Source organism: Bufo gargarizans, chromosome 6 (assembly GCF_014858855.1).
Source record: "Bufo gargarizans isolate SCDJY-AF-19 chromosome 6, ASM1485885v1, whole genome shotgun sequence".
Classification (NCBI taxonomy): domain Eukaryota; kingdom Metazoa; phylum Chordata; class Amphibia; order Anura; family Bufonidae; genus Bufo; species Bufo gargarizans.
The window spans coordinates 49,571,700-49,589,088 of record NC_058085.1 but is presented as its reverse complement, the minus strand read 5'-3'; the positions used below and the strand labels follow the sequence as shown (position 1 = coordinate 49,589,088).

At 47.3% G+C, this 17,389-nt stretch overlaps 1 protein-coding gene across 1 annotated transcript; it reads right to left on the bottom strand.

Moving 5' to 3' along the window:
- Window positions 1-4,748: 4,748 nt before the first annotated feature.
- On the bottom strand, window positions 4,749-16,893 carry C6H17orf80 (chromosome 6 C17orf80 homolog). The gene is made up of 5 exons (XM_044298182.1): window positions 16,822-16,893; window positions 14,381-15,364; window positions 14,133-14,279; window positions 11,528-11,644; window positions 4,749-5,010 (listed from the first exon to the last, which is right to left on the bottom strand). Exons 2-5 carry the CDS (start codon window positions 15,339-15,341, stop codon window positions 4,982-4,984), a joined length of 1,254 nt encoding a protein of 417 aa, XP_044154117.1. The 5' UTR covers window positions 15,342-15,364; window positions 16,822-16,893; the 3' UTR covers window positions 4,749-4,981.
- Between the last annotated feature and the right edge of the window lie 496 nt (window positions 16,894-17,389).

The window sequence follows — 17,389 nt, the reverse complement described above, 5'->3', positions numbered from 1 at the left end:
GGCGGAGCCATGCGTGAGAGACTCTAATGGCGGGGTCATGTGTGTGAAATTAACACGGAGAAGCCATGCGTGAGAGACTCTAATGGCGGGGTCATGTGTGTGAAATTAACACGGAGAAGCCATGCGGGAGAGACTCTAATGGCGGAGCCATGCGTGAGAGACTCTAATGGCGGGGCCATATGTGTAACCCTAGAACGGAGAAGCCATGCGTGAGAGGCTCTAATGGCAGGGCCGTGCGTGAGAGATTCTACTGGCGAAGTCATGTGTGTGACACTAACGGAGAAGTCATGCGTGAGACTAATGGCAGAGTCGTATGTGTGAAACTAACACGGCAAAGTAATGCGTGAGAGACTCTAATGGCGGAGTTATGTGTGTGACACTGAAACGGAGAAGCCATGTGTGAGAGATTCTACTGGCAAAGTCATATGCGTGACACTAACGGAGAAGCCATGCGTGAGACTAATGGCGGAGTCCTGTGTGTAACACTAAAACGGGGAAGCCATGCGTGAGCGACTCTAATGGCGGAGTCATATGTGAGAGTCTCTAATGGCGGAGTTATGTGTGTGAGTCTCTAATGGCGGAGTCATATGTGAGAGTCTCTAATGGCGGAGTTATGTGTGTGAAAGTAAAACGGCGAAGTAACGCGTGAGAGACTCTAATGGCGGAGTTATGAGTGTAAACTAACCGGCGAAGTAATGCGTGAGAGTCTGTAATGACGGAGTAATGTGTGTAACTAAACGGCGAAGTAATGAGTGAGGGACTCTAATGGCGGAGTTATGTGAAACACTAAAACGGAGAAGCCATGTGTGAGAGACTCTAATGGCGGAGTTGTATGTGAAACACTAAAAAGGAGAAAGCCATGCGTGAGAGACTCTAATGGCGGAGCCATGCGTGAGAGACTCAAATAGCGGAGTCGTATGTATACAACTGAACGGAGCAACCATGCGTGCGAGACTAATAGTGGGGTCGTGGGTGTGTACTAACCGGAGAAGACACGCGTGGGAGACCCATGGTGGAGTTCGGTGTGTAAAACTAAAACGGAGAAGCCCTGCATGGGAGATTAATGGCAGATGAAATTATTATTATATATATATATTTTATTTCCTTTTTTTTTTTTTTTTTTTTTCTTTTTTCCCCACTTATGCGACCCCAATGACTCGCATAACCATGACCATCTCCGACAATGAACTTGAGACACTACCCCGTCTACAACCGTATGGTACCCCTAATGGACAACACGAAGAACGGTCACCGGGCCCCCGAAGCCGAGGGACTGAACGGGGTGACCACACGGTGATAAGTAGTTAAACATGAGCCAGACCTGATGGAAAATGCATGGACAGTAGTGGTCCGAACCACGTGCGCAACCGAAACATTAATCAACCGCGAACCGTGAAATTGAACTGATGGAGAAAACAAGAGCCAGAGGCATTGCAGCTCGCTAAGAGAAGACCCTTGTCGTGACCAATGAATAACCAACTTGTGAACATGGTAGGAACACACTCCTATAGGCCTAGAAATGAAAAGAAATGCAAATCGTAAGAGCAGGTGTGCGTACCTGGTGGTAAGAAAATCTCAGAACACGTGTAAAGAAAAATATGTCTATGCTAGCCCGCCTAAAGGGGTTAAAGAAAGTGGTAAGACGAGTGTGGACTGTGGTGCGAACGGACACATGACCTTGATGGGATCATGAAAACGTGAGTGTGAAAACAAGTACCTGCTTGCGCGTGTGACTGGTTGGATCGAGACGTGAGAAATGAGGCTTGGCATGTGGGCTGGAATGACCGTCATGGACGCCATACCTATTTTATTTGTTTATTTATTATTATTATTATTATTTTATTTATTTTTTTATTTTTTTGGACTATGGACTATATGGCGGGGGTTTATCCTTTTTTTTTTTTTTTTTTTTTTTTTTTTTTTGGACCATGGAGCACGAGGGTGATGTGGCGGGTTTTAGACTAGGTTACCGTACCTGGTAGCAAGAAAAGATTCACTGGACACACGTGCAGTGCAAATGTGTTTAAGCTTGACCGCCTAAAAAGGGGGTTTAGACAGAAAGTAGTATGCCGAGAGTGGACTGTGGTATGAACGTCGGCATGACCTGAGAGGATCATGACGTCAGCAGCAGTGGTGCCACGGCTGTGCGGATGGCGTGCGAAATGAGGCCCGTGACGTGGGGGATTTGTTGCGGAACGTGTAATCAGCAGACCGTATGTTTTTGTTTTTTATAAAATAAATTTATTTATTTTTTTTTCCTCATATGGCAATTTTTTTTATTAATTTTTTTATTCATATGGCGTTTTTTTTTTTTTTTTTCCATATGGGTTTTTTTTTTTTTTTTTTTTCATATGGCGTTTTTTTTTTTTTTTTTCCATATGGCGGGTTTCTTTGGTGATTGTGTGATGCGTTTTGAATGGTGTGGATTTTATTGTGGTGGATTTGCTTATACATTGATGTTGGCATGGCGGGTGTGTTCCCTGATGCAAGCTCTTGTGATGATGACTTGCGCCCCCCCTGAATGCGCTGCCTGATGGAGGGGAGCGGTAGCTGGATCTGTGGTGCTGGTGCAGGGGTCATGACGTGAGCAGCAGTGGTGCGAAATGAGCCCCCGTGACGTGGAGGAAGGTGTGATTCGCAGACCGTGGTTTTTTTTTTTTTTTTTTTTTGTGCCAGGACTATATGGCGGGTTTCTCTTCTATGACATTGAGGGAAAAATTTTTGTTTTATATATTTTTTTTTTTTTTTTTTTTTTTTTTTTTTGGGACTACATGGCGGGTTTCCTCCCTATGACACTATGGAGCTTTAATTACATATTTTTTTTTTTTTTTCCTTTTTGGGGGTACGCGGGTGATGTGGCGGGTTTTATAATGAAGGGGACTGTGGCCTGGTGTGGTGGGGAGTGTAGGTGTGATGGGGAACAGTCTGAGCCCCTCCTGGGTTGCGCCGCCTGTGGGAGGGGGGCAGTGGCTGCAGCCTGGGGCAGAGTATTGTGGTTGGACCGGGGCCGAGCAGACCTGTGGCGGCCCCCTCCCCACACACCAGCCGCACCAGCGGACGGCCGTCGGGATACCGCGCACGCGCCGACGCCGCCGCCGCGCATGCGCAGTACCCCGGCCGCACGTGCGCAGACCAGGGACCGGGACGCGGGCGGCCGCCATCGGCAGCGCGGCAGGAGAAGCAGCGGGACGGGACGGTGCAGCGGTGGGGAGACCGAGAAAGTCCGCAGCAGCAGCGCTGAATGTGGAGGGGGAGAATGTGTGGTGTTGCTGGAACGAGCCATGTGGCGGGTGTGAGTGCGGGCATGCCGCTGACCTGAACCGGGGGTTTGGGGGGGGGGGGGGCACATGTGTGGGAGGTTGCCGTGGTGATGGAGGGAAACTGAAATGGCCGCAGCCCCGGGAACGATAACCCGTGCTGTCTGGTGACTTGGAGTAGGGATGCAGCGCAGTCGTGTTCTTGCATGATCCGGAGCATGACAGACAAGAAAATAGCCAGTGACTTGTGAACGAAAAAATAGCGTGACATGAGTGAATGAAAGGTGAAATGAATTGAGCTAGTACAGGGGACAACCGTGAGGCCCCGTGCTGTACCGTGTGGATGACTCATTGACAGGCATGACTGACATGAAAATCGGCATGATTCGAGAGTGAGAAAACCTGACCTGAGTCCAACAATGGCGAAACGAAAATGAGTGGCACAGAGGAACAAGCGGAGAGGCCCCGAGCTGTACCGTGTGGACGACCCACAGCTTCACGGGCCACGCGACCCACAGTGAAACCGGGCGGAGCAGGAAGAACGGAAACAGGAATGCTCCAAATCCAGAACACCGACGGCGACGAACTTCCAGAAACTCAGCAACTCGCAAGCAAAACTCCCGCGACTCCCGAAGCGACTCTCTCTCTCAAAGCTCAGACCTCGGACGGTGCAGGAGCCAGGTAAAGGGGGTGCCCTAAATAGGCTGGAGGCGGACCTCAGCCCCTCCCACAAATCCAGGCAAACTGCCTTCACACATATATATTATTTTTTTTCTACGGAACGGAGCAATGGATGCGTACAGCACACGGAGTGCTGTCCGCATCTTTTGCGGCCCCATTGAAATGAATGGGGCCGCATCCAAGCCGCAAATACTGCGGCTTGGGTGCGGACCAAAACAACGTCCGTGTGCATGAGGCCTAAGAAAATGGTGACTGATTTTTTTTTTTTTTTTTTTTTAGGAGCCTAAGAAACTGGATCTGTCACCCATTGAATTCAATCGCATCCGCATCAATTGGTGCGGATTCAGTGCGGATTTTTCGCAGTGAATGAAGAAAATACGGTCAGGAAAAATAAAATAAATTGACATGCTGCGGATTTTAAAATCCGTGCGAAAAAAAATCCATATCATGTGCATCGAGAATTTCAAATCCTCATAGAATACAATGTAAATGACCTACGGTGCGGATTTTCCGCACACAATCCTGATCGTGTGCATTATTAAAGGGGTTGTCCCACAACGAGCATCTATCAAGTAGATTGGTGGAGGTCCGACCACGGGCGAACCCTGTCCACTTATCTCCAGTACACGTGACCAATGAGGAAGGTGATCTCCGAGATTACAGTGAAACGGCGCAATAGTCTGTGTCTGGTACTGAATGGGGTGGGGCTGCAATATCGGACGCAGACCAGAGTGGCGCTGTTTCTGGAACAAAAGTTTTTTTCACACCTGCCTTACTCTTTATTCTTACAGGTTGAGTAAAGGCTTCAGTCAGTAAGCTCGTTTATTAATGATGTGCTCAGAAAACGTTCTCCTTCATAAAACTTGTAATACTAGAAATAAACATTTTTTGTAAACCAAAATAATTTAACAGGAATCGTCACAATAGAACTTAGAGCGAGAACCTCTGTGCGAAGATTCACAAGGCACTTGGCGAATGCTGTCCGTCTTCCAGGACGTTGCTGGAGAACCTGGGCGTACCGGTAGTTCTAAGCGGTCACGTCATCAGTGGTATTTCCTCCAGCGATCCTGCTCTGAAAGAGAGGACATTGACATGAGCCCCCTCTGCTGGCCAGAATAGAGACCTGCGCACTGAAAACCCAAGCATGGATTAGATATGTGGGATGGGCAGCTGCCATATACACCACAGGTGCCGCTTATTGTGAGGGGAAACCATATGATGGGATAGCTGCGCCAATTGCACGAGATCCAGCAGTGCGACTCGCGCAGCAATCCCATTTATTTCTATGGGATCACCGCTACTCTGCGATCCTGGCCGCGACCAGTGTAGCCGTAGCCTAACCCTAAGTTCACACTTGCGCGTTTTACAGCGCGTTCGAACGCGCTGTAAAATGCATAACCGATGCAAACCAATTTTTCCCTATGGGACTGGTTCACATTTTCGCGTTTTACTGCGCGTTCGAACGCGCTGAAAAACGCCCCATAGACTTCAATGGGAACTTCGAACGCGCGTTTTGCCCCATAGACTTCAATGGGAACGCGCAACTCTTGTATTTTGCGCGTTTTTGACACTAAGAAAGCGCGTTCGAACGCGCGTTTTGGATTTAGCAACATGCTGGAAAAGGCCTATGATTGGCCAAACTTCATATAGACAGGGATATTTGCTCATTGGACAACACTGCAGTCAATCACACAAACGCGCGTCAAACACGCGTTTACTATTGCAAAAAACGTGCATAAAAACGTGTGACAAATACACGCGTAAAACGCGCATCTCAGAAACGCTCAGGTGTGAACCCAGGGTAAAGGTAGCAATCACAAAGCGTAGAGAAGATACCAAAATCCAAATGATGCAGAAATAACTAAACCCAGCCTAAGGGCTCATGCACACGATGGTATGCGGTCCGCAAAAAACGAATCCGCAAAAAAAAAAACGGATGACGGCTGTGTTGCATCCCTTTTTGTTTGCGGATCCATTGTAACAAGAATAGGACATGGTCTATTCTTTTGCAGAACGGACATACAGACACGGAATGCACACAGTTATTTCCGTTTCCCCCCGCCCCACCCCATTGAAATAAATGGTTCCGCATACAGACCTGGAAAAAGAACGGAAACGGGGGAAAAAAAATACCTTTGTGCGCATGAGCCCTAAGGATGCATTCACACAACTAGAGATGAGCGAATTTAATATTTTGAAATTTGTTTGCTGGTAAAAGCTGAATTGCGTTATGGATTCCGTTACCACAGACCATAACGCAATTCTATGACGGAATGCTTCATTCCGTCATAATAGAAGTCTATGGGCTGCAAAACGGATCCGTCTCGTTTCCATTATTTAGGGGAGTCCTCTCCTGCATAACGGAAACAGGACGGATCCGTTTTGCAGCCCATAGACTTCTATAATGACGGAATGAATAACGGAATGCCTCTAAAGGCATGCCGTTATAGAATTGCGTTATGGTCCGTGGTAACGGAATACATAACGCAATTCATCTTTTACCAGTAAACAAATCGCAAACTTATTTCATAACTGGTAATTCGCTCATCTCTACACACAACCGTATTCTCGGTCCACGTCCAATCCGCAGATTGGAGGCAGACCCACTGGCCGCACGGATGTCATCTTTGTGTCCAAGCTACAAATGATAGAACATGTCCCATTCTTGTCCATTTTGAGGATAAGAATACGTTTTTTTTTCCAATGGGGCCGGGATGCACATGGATACGGTGGTGTGAATGCGATGGCGCCGGGTCCACCCTCTCCTTCCATTTCTCGCAGCCCTATACGTCTTTGGTCTGAGCGCGCTCGGTTTGATACAGCCACCTCCAGTTCATTTAGTCTTCGGGGCTTGTTGAGATCTATTACGTTTATGGCTCCCAGAATACATAGCTGTGCCACGTTAATGTGCTCCTTCCAGCTGGCGCAGGGTAATGGTCTGCAATGAAAGCTGATTTACAGGAGCCGCAGACGCTGGGCATGAAGTGCTCTCTATGTTAATGTGGTTCTTAAAGGACATCTCCAGATCGCCCCGGAGTCTGCCTGACACAATGTGGCTCGGATCCGTCTGTGACTTCGGGTGACCCTTATGATACTCATAGTAGCTGTCGGCAGAGTCGCGTCTCATTCAGATGGGAGTAATGCGGCCACATTTTACCGTCCATTACACAAGTACAACACCCCGACCTCCAGCAGGATCCCACCGGGATCTGTTTAGGTAGAGGTCTGGTTATTGCATCCATCTGAAAGTGGCACAATACAGTCAGTTAAAGGGGTACTCCGCCTTTAGAAAGTTATCCACAGAATACAGAATAAGGGTCCATTCACACGTCCGTAGCAATTTGCGGATCCGCAATACACCCGGCCGGCACCCCCAAAGAACTACCTTTTCTTGTCCGCAATTGCAGACAAGAATAGGACATGTTCTATTTTTTTCCAGAGCTGCGGACCGGAAGAACGGGGGCGCGCTCCGGAAATGCGGATGCAGACAGCGCACTGTCCGCATCCATTCCTGCCCTATAGAGAATAAATGGGTCCGCACCCGTTACACAATTTGCGGAACAGAGGCGGACGTGTGAATGGACCCTAACTATTAGATCGGTGAAGGACCTACTACTGTGACCCCCCCCCCATTGATCACGAGAACGGTGCGACCGGTCAGGCATGCGTGCAGTCGCTCCATTCATTTCTATGGGAGCACAGCGCTTGGCTATCTCTTGAACTGGAGCAGCTGCGCGCATGCCTGACTGGCTGCTCCTTTAATTTTGGGGGACTCCATGGGGTGTGGACCCCTGTTCTCGTGATCAGTGGGGGTCCCAGTGGTAGGACCCCTGGCTGATATAATAGTTATCCCTATCTTGTGGATAGGGGATAACCATATATAACTGGATGTACCCTTTAAACAGATCCTGGCACCACGTAAGGCCCAATAGGTGTAATTATTTAGACCCTGTTCACACAGTGCAGTTTTTATATGCTGTTTTGCAATGACTTTTGTCACCTATAAGGTTGAAATAGAGGGGCGTCCCTTACATGGAAGTAAATACTTCTATTCCCCATAAAATAACTATTCCGGAGAATCTTTTCTTAGAAATGGGAGTCTTTGTTCCTCTGCTATTCCTCCAGGAATAACCCTACAACCTGTTAATTAACAGGTTGCATCCTTACAAGTCTGACGCTGCCTGCACTGGTCGTCCAATATCAGACCAACTGCCAATCTATGCAAAAGGATACATTTCCAGGCGGAGTAATAGAGGAATGGCACAATGACGAGTTCTAAAAACACATGCTCCAGAATCATTATTTTATGAGGGATAATTATTAAAACCGACTCGTCAAGAAGGCTGGGAGGTCCTACTACAAAGTGTTCCTACTGGCAATTTTTGGGAAGTGAAAGGGGTGTCAAACCCTACGGCATTTATTAAGGGATTTAAAAAAGAAACACAGCGCCACACCTGTCAATGGGTTGTGCCTGGTACAGCAGGTCAGTTTCTATGCGGCCAGCTATTCCTCTGGGCGACAAATCGAATATCAGGGCTCCAGATGGCGACCAAAATGGTCGCCAATGCGACTTCGAATTTACAAATGGCGACAAGACTTTTTAGTCTTGTCGCCATTTGCGACTAGACCCGCCGCCGCAGCTCTGCAGTTGAATCCCCCGCCGCCGATGTTCTTCTCAGCAGCGCAGTGGAGGAGTCTCCCTCCCCCTGTTCTGCTGCCACCGCCTCCGCCAATAAGAAGAGAGACGGGAGGAGGAGGGGAGGGGCTGTGGCCACTGCGCCACCAATGAAGAAAACTGACCTGTAATACAAATACAGGAGGCGGGTGCCGGAATCAAATAGCCGGATTTGTCTCCGAACAGTATATAAATGTATGGGCTCCGGCGAGGTGAAAGGAGTTATCACTTCAGTGAATAACTTTGGCCATCGATTTTTAAAATTGAAAACCATTTTAAAACCGGAGTCCGAAGTCGGCTTCTGTATTACGTTTTAAAATTGGTTTTCAAGTTGAAAAATATAATCCCGAAGTTATTCACCAAAGTCCCGTGATAACGAATTTCCCTCACCAGAGCCCATAGATTTTAATGCTGTATGGAGGTGAGTCTCTGTGAAGCATTAAAACAAAGTTATGAGCGAATCGCCTTCGGATGCATGCTCAGGACTCTGATACTGATTTATGGCTTTTGGGATTTGCTCATTAGACTTGTATGTTATTACACACACGTCTGGAGACATAAACGCTCTGCTTGTCACTGACGTTTCCTTATCAGATCAAAGAATGGGGATGTCAGGATGAAAGAATGGGCAATCTGTGCCTCTCATTCAGCTCCTTCTGTTCCGTTGAGTTAACCCTTCAGGTGCGGTACCTGAGGGGTTAACTGCCGCTGATCGCAGCTCCCTGTCACAAAGGTCGGGTGCCGGCTATTTGATTCCGGCACCTGCCTCCTGTATTTGTATAAGAAACATTGGTGGCACAGTGCGCCCGCCCCCCCCAACACTCCAGTATAAGAAACATTGGTGGCACAGTGCGCCCGCCCCCCCCCAACACTCCAGTATAAGAAACATTGGTGGCTCAGTGGGAAGTGCCAATGAGGGTTAAAAAATAATACAAAAATTAACTTACCTCCTCCAGTTGATCGCATAGCTGCCGGTCTCCTGTTCTTTCTTCAGGACCTGTGGTGACGTCACTGAGCTCATCACATGGTCCATTACCATGGTGATGTATCATTTGATGAGCACAGTGATGTCACCACAGGTCCTTTGACAGGTCCTGAAGAAAGAACAGGAGATGATTGGAGGAGGTGAGTTAATTATTTTTTTTTTTTAACCCTCATTGGCACTGCCCACTGCACCACCAATGTTTATTATATTGAGGGGGGGGGGGGGGGGGGGGGGCGCACTGCATCACCAATGTTTATTATATTGAGGGGGGGGGGGTGCACTGTGCCACCAATGTTTATTATATTGGGGGGGGGGTGCACTGTGCCACCAATGTTTATTATATTGGGGGGAGCACTGCGCCACCAATGTTTATTATACTGGGGTGTTGGGGGGGCGCACTGCGCCACCAATGTTTATTATATTGGGGGGAGCACTGCGCCACCAATGTTTATTATACTGGGGTGTTGGGGGGGCGCACTGCGCCACCAATGTTTATTATATTGGGGGGGCACACTGCTCCACCAATGTTTATTATACTGGGGTGTTGGGGGGGCGCACTGCGCCACCAATGTTTATTATATTGACCTTTTACTATGCATTCTGTATTAAAGAATGCTATTATGCATGAAAATCGCACCGCATCCGCACTTGCTTGCAATTTTCACGCAGCCCCATTAACTTCTATGGGCCCTGCGCTGCGTGAAAAACGCACAATATAGAGCATGCTGCGATTTTCACGCAACGCACAAGTGATGTGTGAAAATCACCCCTCATGTGCACAACCCCATAGAAGTGAATGGGTCCGGATTTAGTGCGGGTGCATTCCGGTATTTTGAATGCCAGATCCGGCGCTAATACATTCCTATGGGAAAAAATGCTGGATCCGGCATTCAGGCAAATCTTCAGTTTTTTTCGCCGGAGATAAAACCGGAGCATGCTGCGGTTTTATCTTTTGCCTGATCAGTCAAAATGACTGAACTAAAGACATCCTGATGCAAACTGAACGGATTACTCTCCATTCAGAATGCATGGGGATAAAACTGATCAGTTCTTTTCCGGTATAGAGACCCTAGGACGGAACTCAGTGCCGGAAAAGAAAAACGCTAGTGTGAAAGTACCCTAAAATATTAAGTTTAAATCCCCCCTTTCCCAATTTTACATATAAAATATATAAACAATAAATAAATAAACATATTACATAGCGCTGTCCAAACTATTAAATTATAAAAAAAATAGGATAGGACTGTTCTATTATGGGCCGAAATGTTTTTTTTTTTTTGCGTGGTATTGAGTATCGCAATACTTTTTTATGGTGACGAAAGCGAATAAAAATTTTGGTATCAAAACAACCTTACGCCGATACCAAAATTTGGATTCGGTTTCGATTTGGCGACTAAAAATTTGATTTGGCTCCTAATTTTTTCAGTTCAGGAGCCAATGGCTACTAGGTATTTTTTTTAGTTTGGAGCACTGAATATCGTTGTACGGAAATACAATGACAATAAAGGTCTTTATCTATGTGACTATAGTGGAGATGCAATACCCTACACAACCTATAGACGGGGGTGGCGCTGTTCTAGGAAGAACACTGCCATGTTTTCCTAATCTTATACAACCCCTAACAATACCCATGAAATCTACAGTACAGCTGGAGATTCTGCCCAAACATTACTTCCTAACATCTTTCTGTACGCAGCTAATGCGTTACTACGGTTACAGACTACTGTGTTTTTTTTGTAGTCTGTGACCATAGAGACGCATAGTTCTGCGTATAGGCTGTAGACACAAAACGGTAAGAGGCAAAGCTGCTTCCTTTCCTATTTCGATGCAGTGGAGTCGTCAATTGGTTATAAAGACGGATGTAAACCGCAGCCTGACGTACGGGAGGGGTGAGGGTTATTTGGAGTAATAGAGGAGATGAGATCTTACTGATATGGCTGTAGTTCCAGGAGTAGCTGAGGAGGCAGTAACCAGCGAGGAGCATGCTCAGGCCTCCCACACCGCCCTTCTTCACATTGATGTACTTGCCGTAGTATCGGCCCCAAGCTGGAAAAAAAGGGACACGGTTGTAAAAGGGTTAACGACTACTGTGTCCTCATCGGAAACCTGGTATAATCCCTTTAAACTAGTATTAAAGGGGTTTTCTTACCATAAAAAGTGATGGCATATTGCTAGGATATGCTTCACTGCCTGCTCAGTGGTTGGGGACCCTCGTTAATTCTCAGACTAAAAGGCTAAATGCGCTGCAAGGTTTCTTAAAGGGGTTGTCCACCTTCGGGGAACCCCCCCCCCCATAGTCACCAGACCTGTGGGGGTCATGTGACTGCTGTGGCCAGTAACAGGAAGTTTACCAGCACAGATCGGGGAACCAGCTTCCCTCCACAGGTCCAATGATGTGGGGGGTCTCTGGCTAAAAGGCCTCCAAAAAGCACAACCCCTTTAAAGGGAATCTGCACCAGCGACCTTCCCCCATCCAGCTGCTTTTCATACACACATAGCCGTGCTTCACCCGATTAAAACACTGTTTTTCTTTTGTTGACCCGAGGCTCTGTTCCAGAGTTATGATACTTTTTCTTAATATGTAGATTAGGTTTTTAGTGCAATGAGGGTGTCGCTATTGCTCGGGTTGCACCCAAGCTCTGCTCTTTTCTGTGGCCAGCCCCTCCCTGGCTGCTTTGATAGACAGGGCCAGGCAGTAGCAAAGTAGTGAGGGAGAGGCTCACCCCAGAAAGCAGTGGAGCTTTGGTGCAACAAGAGCAACGGCAACACCCTCATTGCACCAAAGGCCTAGACTGGATATTAAGAAAAAAGTATCATAACTCGGGAACAGAGCCTCGGATCAACAAAAGAAAAACAGCGTTTTAATCCGGTGAAGCCCAGCGATGTGTCCATACAAACAGCTGGATGGGGAGGTCGCTGGTACAGATATCCTTTAAGCCCTATGGTTACCTCAGTGCTGTTCCCAGCACAGGCAGCGCCCCCAGGCCATCCGCTGTAGGGAAGTGCAACACAGCCTCATTCACTTCTATGGACTGCAGTGGCGCAGGAAAACTGCCTCTATGGCCTCTTTCACATGACCGTTTTTTTTTTTCTGTTTGCGGGCCGTTTTTTGCGTTCCGTATACGGAACCATTCATTTCAATGGTTTTGCAAAAAACGGAATGTACTCCGTATGCATTCCGTTTCTGTAGAAAGATAGAACATGTCCTATTATTGCCTGGAAATCACATTCCGTGGCTCCATTCAAGTCAATGGGTCCGCAAAAAAAAAAACGGAACACATACAGAATGTACTCTGTATGTCTTCCGTATCCGTTCCGTTTTTTGCGGAACCATCCATTGAAAATGTTATGTCCAGCCCAATTTTTTTTATGTCATTACTGTATATGCTGTACGGAAAAACGGACCGGAAACACAACGGATCCGTGAAAAACGGACCACAAAATACTGAAAAAGCCATACGGTCGTGTGAAAGAGGCCTATCTCTCCGTTCTCAACCTGCGGCCCTCCAGCTGCTGCAAAACTACAACTCCCAGCGTTCCGGAACAGCCTACAGCAGGGCGTTGTGGGAGTTGTAGTTTTACAACAGCTGGAGGGCCGCAGGTTGAGGATGTCTGCTTTAGATCATTTGGTTTCCAGAGGTGGGACCCCTACTGATCGAAATGATATGAGGTATACTAATAAAATGCCACGACGCTCTTCGGTGGGGACAACCCTTTAAGAGGCACCTGTCAGATATTTTGGATTACTGGAAAGTCCAAGAAAAGCACTTTTTGAGGGTTGTGAATCAATAGGAAGGAATGATCACACAAAACCTGCTCCTGTGGCTAATTTCCAAATGGGTTACCTCTGCTCAGTCATCTGTGGTTGCACCTTATAGTAGATGATGTCACAAACAAGTGCCGGATTATCAAATGCCAGGAGCGGAAATGAAGGAAAAGTAGAAGAAGTCTATAAACTACAAAGGAACATGTAGACTATCACTAAGTTGGAAGCCACCCACCAACCAAGCAGGGGCTTCCTGTCTAATGTGACAGTACTTGTAGCCTGGTGACGAGGACCTTATGGAAGGATCCTGCTGCTGGAAGAGCAATCTAGTGTTCAAGGGGCCCCGCCGATCAGATGTCATTTGTGTTGGGCCTAGAGAAGAGCAAATCAATTTGTCTCAGGACATTCCCCCTGCTGCTTGATTGTCACGGTCATCCAAGATGCCCAGCCATGTCAATCTCATGCCCAAGCCACTGCTCTGCTTCCGCTACTAGAGCCTGTGCCGCAACACTTCCGGGTTGCGGTGAAAGGAAGAGTGGCTGCTCCGGAAGCAGAGCTTCAGTGCTTGCGCCACTACCTGAAGCAATGGCGTAGGTGCAAGATTGTCAAGGTCATCAAGTGGAAAGGGAGAGAGAGAGTCCTCGCAGGTGTAGGAATCTTCTTGATGAGAAGAATCGCCTTGCTCATCTCTATGTAAGACTCTTAAGCAAAGTGTTCAATTCCCCTACAGCGCCTCCACAGGTGAAATGAGGTAGTTAGCTCTCTCACCTTTCTCAATAAACTCTGGAATCATCTTTGGTGAATATCTACGGTCAGCTAACCAAGCAGGAAGCTCCCCAAGCCTGACGTCCATCAAACGCTTGGCTGTAGACCGGCTTTCTAGAAAGGACTCTTTACAACCCAACTTGCAAAATTCTAGACAAAGAAGGAAGGAAATGATAGAATTTGAGAAAAAGCCTACAAAGTATGTGAGATCCTGGTAGAAATCCAACCATCTAACCATGGATGTACACTACCAGGTAGTCTTCCTGATGGCTCTAGGGTCTCAGTTCCTCTTCCACATGGATCCCATTGCTCTTGTCTTCCACGGACAACTCGCAGTTGGACATAATTAGAATAAAACTGAGGAACCCACTGTAGCCCTAAGGGACCATCTACCATCTGCACGGTCTTGGCTGGCGATAGCATGTCCAACTTGATCTTCATAGTCTCCCCGATAACGTTCCTCATTTCCACATTTGTATCACTCAAGGTAGGGGAGATGACTGGTATTTGTGTTTTAACTCTATCCTGAGGAGAGCTGGTAGACCTATGGAAGACCATGGTAGATTCAGAAAGAGGCCTTGGTGCCGAGCTGTGGTCCACGTAGACCTGTTCATGGAAATGGCCTTGAAGATGATCCTGTACCTTAAAATTTTCATCTAAGATGGGCTCAGGCAAGGATAACCTAGCCTGAGCTCCTGCTAAATTCTCAGTACAGACTTGGTCTCTCACAATCTGCCATGAGTTTCTCATTCCTGGATTGTCCAGATTAGCCGGGGCCGTGATCTCAAGATCGGACCTTAACATTAGGGCTTGCCGGTTTGGTATGTTGGGTTCAGTCAAGACCACCTGCTCTTTTACTGATTTATCCATCTGACTGGTCCCTGCCTGGAGAGCTTTTATGGATTGTCCTACGCTCACTGAGGCTTTCTGTTGAGTCGATGTGTTCCCTGATGAGGCTCTTCCCACTTTCGGTTGTGTTGTCTTCTCTTGCCGGACTGTACTTTTGAGTTCCTCCATCTTACTTTTGCCTTTCCGTTTTTCCACACTGGGTAACGTTGTGCCCATACTTTTCATGGTCACCCGGTTGGCAGTCCGATTCTTGTCTCCGCTGTCTGCCTCGGGTGCCGTTTTCTTGATTTCCGCCATCTTACAGTGTGGCAAATGGGATTTCAGCCTCTTGAAAGCTTTCCCGCAGAACGGGCAAACCTCCATTGGAGATGATGGGTCTCTCCTCACTGGAAGGAACAGAAATACAAGGTATAACCATGGTGGCTCACCTAGATGACTGGGGAGCCAGGGCCATTCTATTCTCATGACATTTTGGCATCCTAGAGGTCAGACACCCACCCAAAAAAAAATATGTCTATGATTTGGAAAAACCCTTTAATCATTGTGTTATTAAGAGTTCTGCAACTTTGTTTTTAAGTTTCTCGTCCTATTTAAAGGTGCTTTCCGAGATTTTTATTTTGATGTCCAATCCTCTGGATAGGTCATCAGTATCAGATAGGGTGGGTCCCACCTGCCGATCAGCTGTTTGAGAAAGCCGCGATGCTCACCAGAACTATGGTGCCGCAGCCTCCTCATAGCTCACCAACCACAGCGCCGTCTAATGGATAGTGGGTGTGCTTGGTATTGCAGCCCAGGCCCATTCACTTGAAAGAGACTGAGCCACTCCTAGGCTACGTGTCCGATGAACGTGACGTCACGTGGCCTACAAAGCGCTGCTGCCTCTTACTGCAGCTGATCGGCAGGGGACCCACGTGTCAGACCCTCGCCGATCTGATATCCTCAATATGAAATTCCCGGAAATGTAAGATCTTTGCTTGTTGTCAATGATTGGGAACACTCTTCTTTACATACAGACCCACCCACAGCGAATACTGCTCATCGCCGAGTGCTTGCTACCATTCGATCGTGTCTAGACAATCCTTGTGAGCGAAACCCATCAGCAGCGCTAGTCGCTCTCCCATCCTGATAGTTTGTTACAATGTATCAGGCAGGAATCCAGGCGCACTTGGATTGTGCAGACTGGATTATACTGCAACGAATGCTCAGCTGTGACAAGTATTAGGTCAGGGCAGGGTTTCAATCCTTGCCCGTAAAGGAGACTCGTGGAAAATGCGAAAATCTCCTGGACGACAAATCTGCCTGGTGCTGCGCCTTTAAATTATACTTTTCTCTCGGTCCCTGCACTTCTTCTTCACCCATGGGTGCCCACCACAGACATCCTGTCTGTATGAAGGGGGTGGGAGGGGGTTTGTAGCAGGATCTAGTGTGGAGTCTGCATAGTGGGGTAGGAACTAGGGGAATCTAGCCTGACCTCTGCATTTGTTTCATTGTGCAGGTTAGGGGCATGTCCTTTATACACGGGCAGGGAATAACACTAAAGATTTGTGCTTTGTACGCACCTTTTTAGAATCTCCCTGATGTCCCTCCTCAAAAGTGATCAAGCACAATGTTCAAAGGCATGTTCCCATTCACTGACAGCAAGCAGAGAGATTGAAAATGGCAAACAAGTGAAACACAAAGTATATTAGAAAGTTGCAGGAAAAGAAAATAGGGAGTTAGATGTAAATAATATTTAAATTTAATTAAAATCTGAGTATCACTGTATATAGCACGGGCACCGCATGCAGGGTTAGTGCAGGTCCTGCCCTGCTTGCTGCACAGAATCACACCACACTATGCTCACCATCACACTTCTCACCCACATGCAGCCTCTGGCCCTGTACAGGACGAGTGACGTCATTAGACAAGCCACGGTCACGTGGGCAGACCTTTTCTTACTCTGATTGGCTGACCGGTCTTCGCCTAGTTTGACATTAAGGCGTCGCCATATTGGTAGAGGCAAAAAACAATCCCTCAATGTTTTCTGTACATACACTGCCAAATATCCTATACGTGAGGAAGGAAAAGAAGCGGGACGGGAATCCTAAAAGCGATAGGGCGGTAAGAAATTGATATATATCGCGCAAAGTATTAAAATAAAATTAAATAAAAAGCTTATATACACACCAACAAAATGGCCGCCCGCATCTTACGACTGGCGACATGTATCACGCGACGACGCGACGTCCTCAGGCGTGCAGGGTCACGTGGACATAATCATTCCTGCGATTGGCTGGATGTCTGCGACGCGTCGCCATGTTGGCAGAGGCAAAAATAAACGTTTTCACCTCATCGAAAACTCGTAAAACCAATCAGATTTCTTGTTTCCTGTTCAAACCCTCTCTTTAACGTTAAAAGCCGCATTCTGATTG

Coding starts and splice junctions, on each gene's coding strand:
- C6H17orf80 (XM_044298182.1), bottom strand. CDS start 15,341: ATGGAGGTTTGCCCGTTCTGCGGGAAAGCTTTCAAGAGGCTGAAATCC. Junction 14,280..14,380: donor GCCATCAGGAAGACTACCTG/GTAGTGTACATC, acceptor TTCTTTGTCTAG/AATTTTGCAAGTTGGGTTGT. Junction 11,645..14,132: donor TCCAGAGTTTATTGAGAAAG/GTGAGAGAGCTA, acceptor CTTTTTTTCCAG/CTTGGGGCCGATACTACGGC.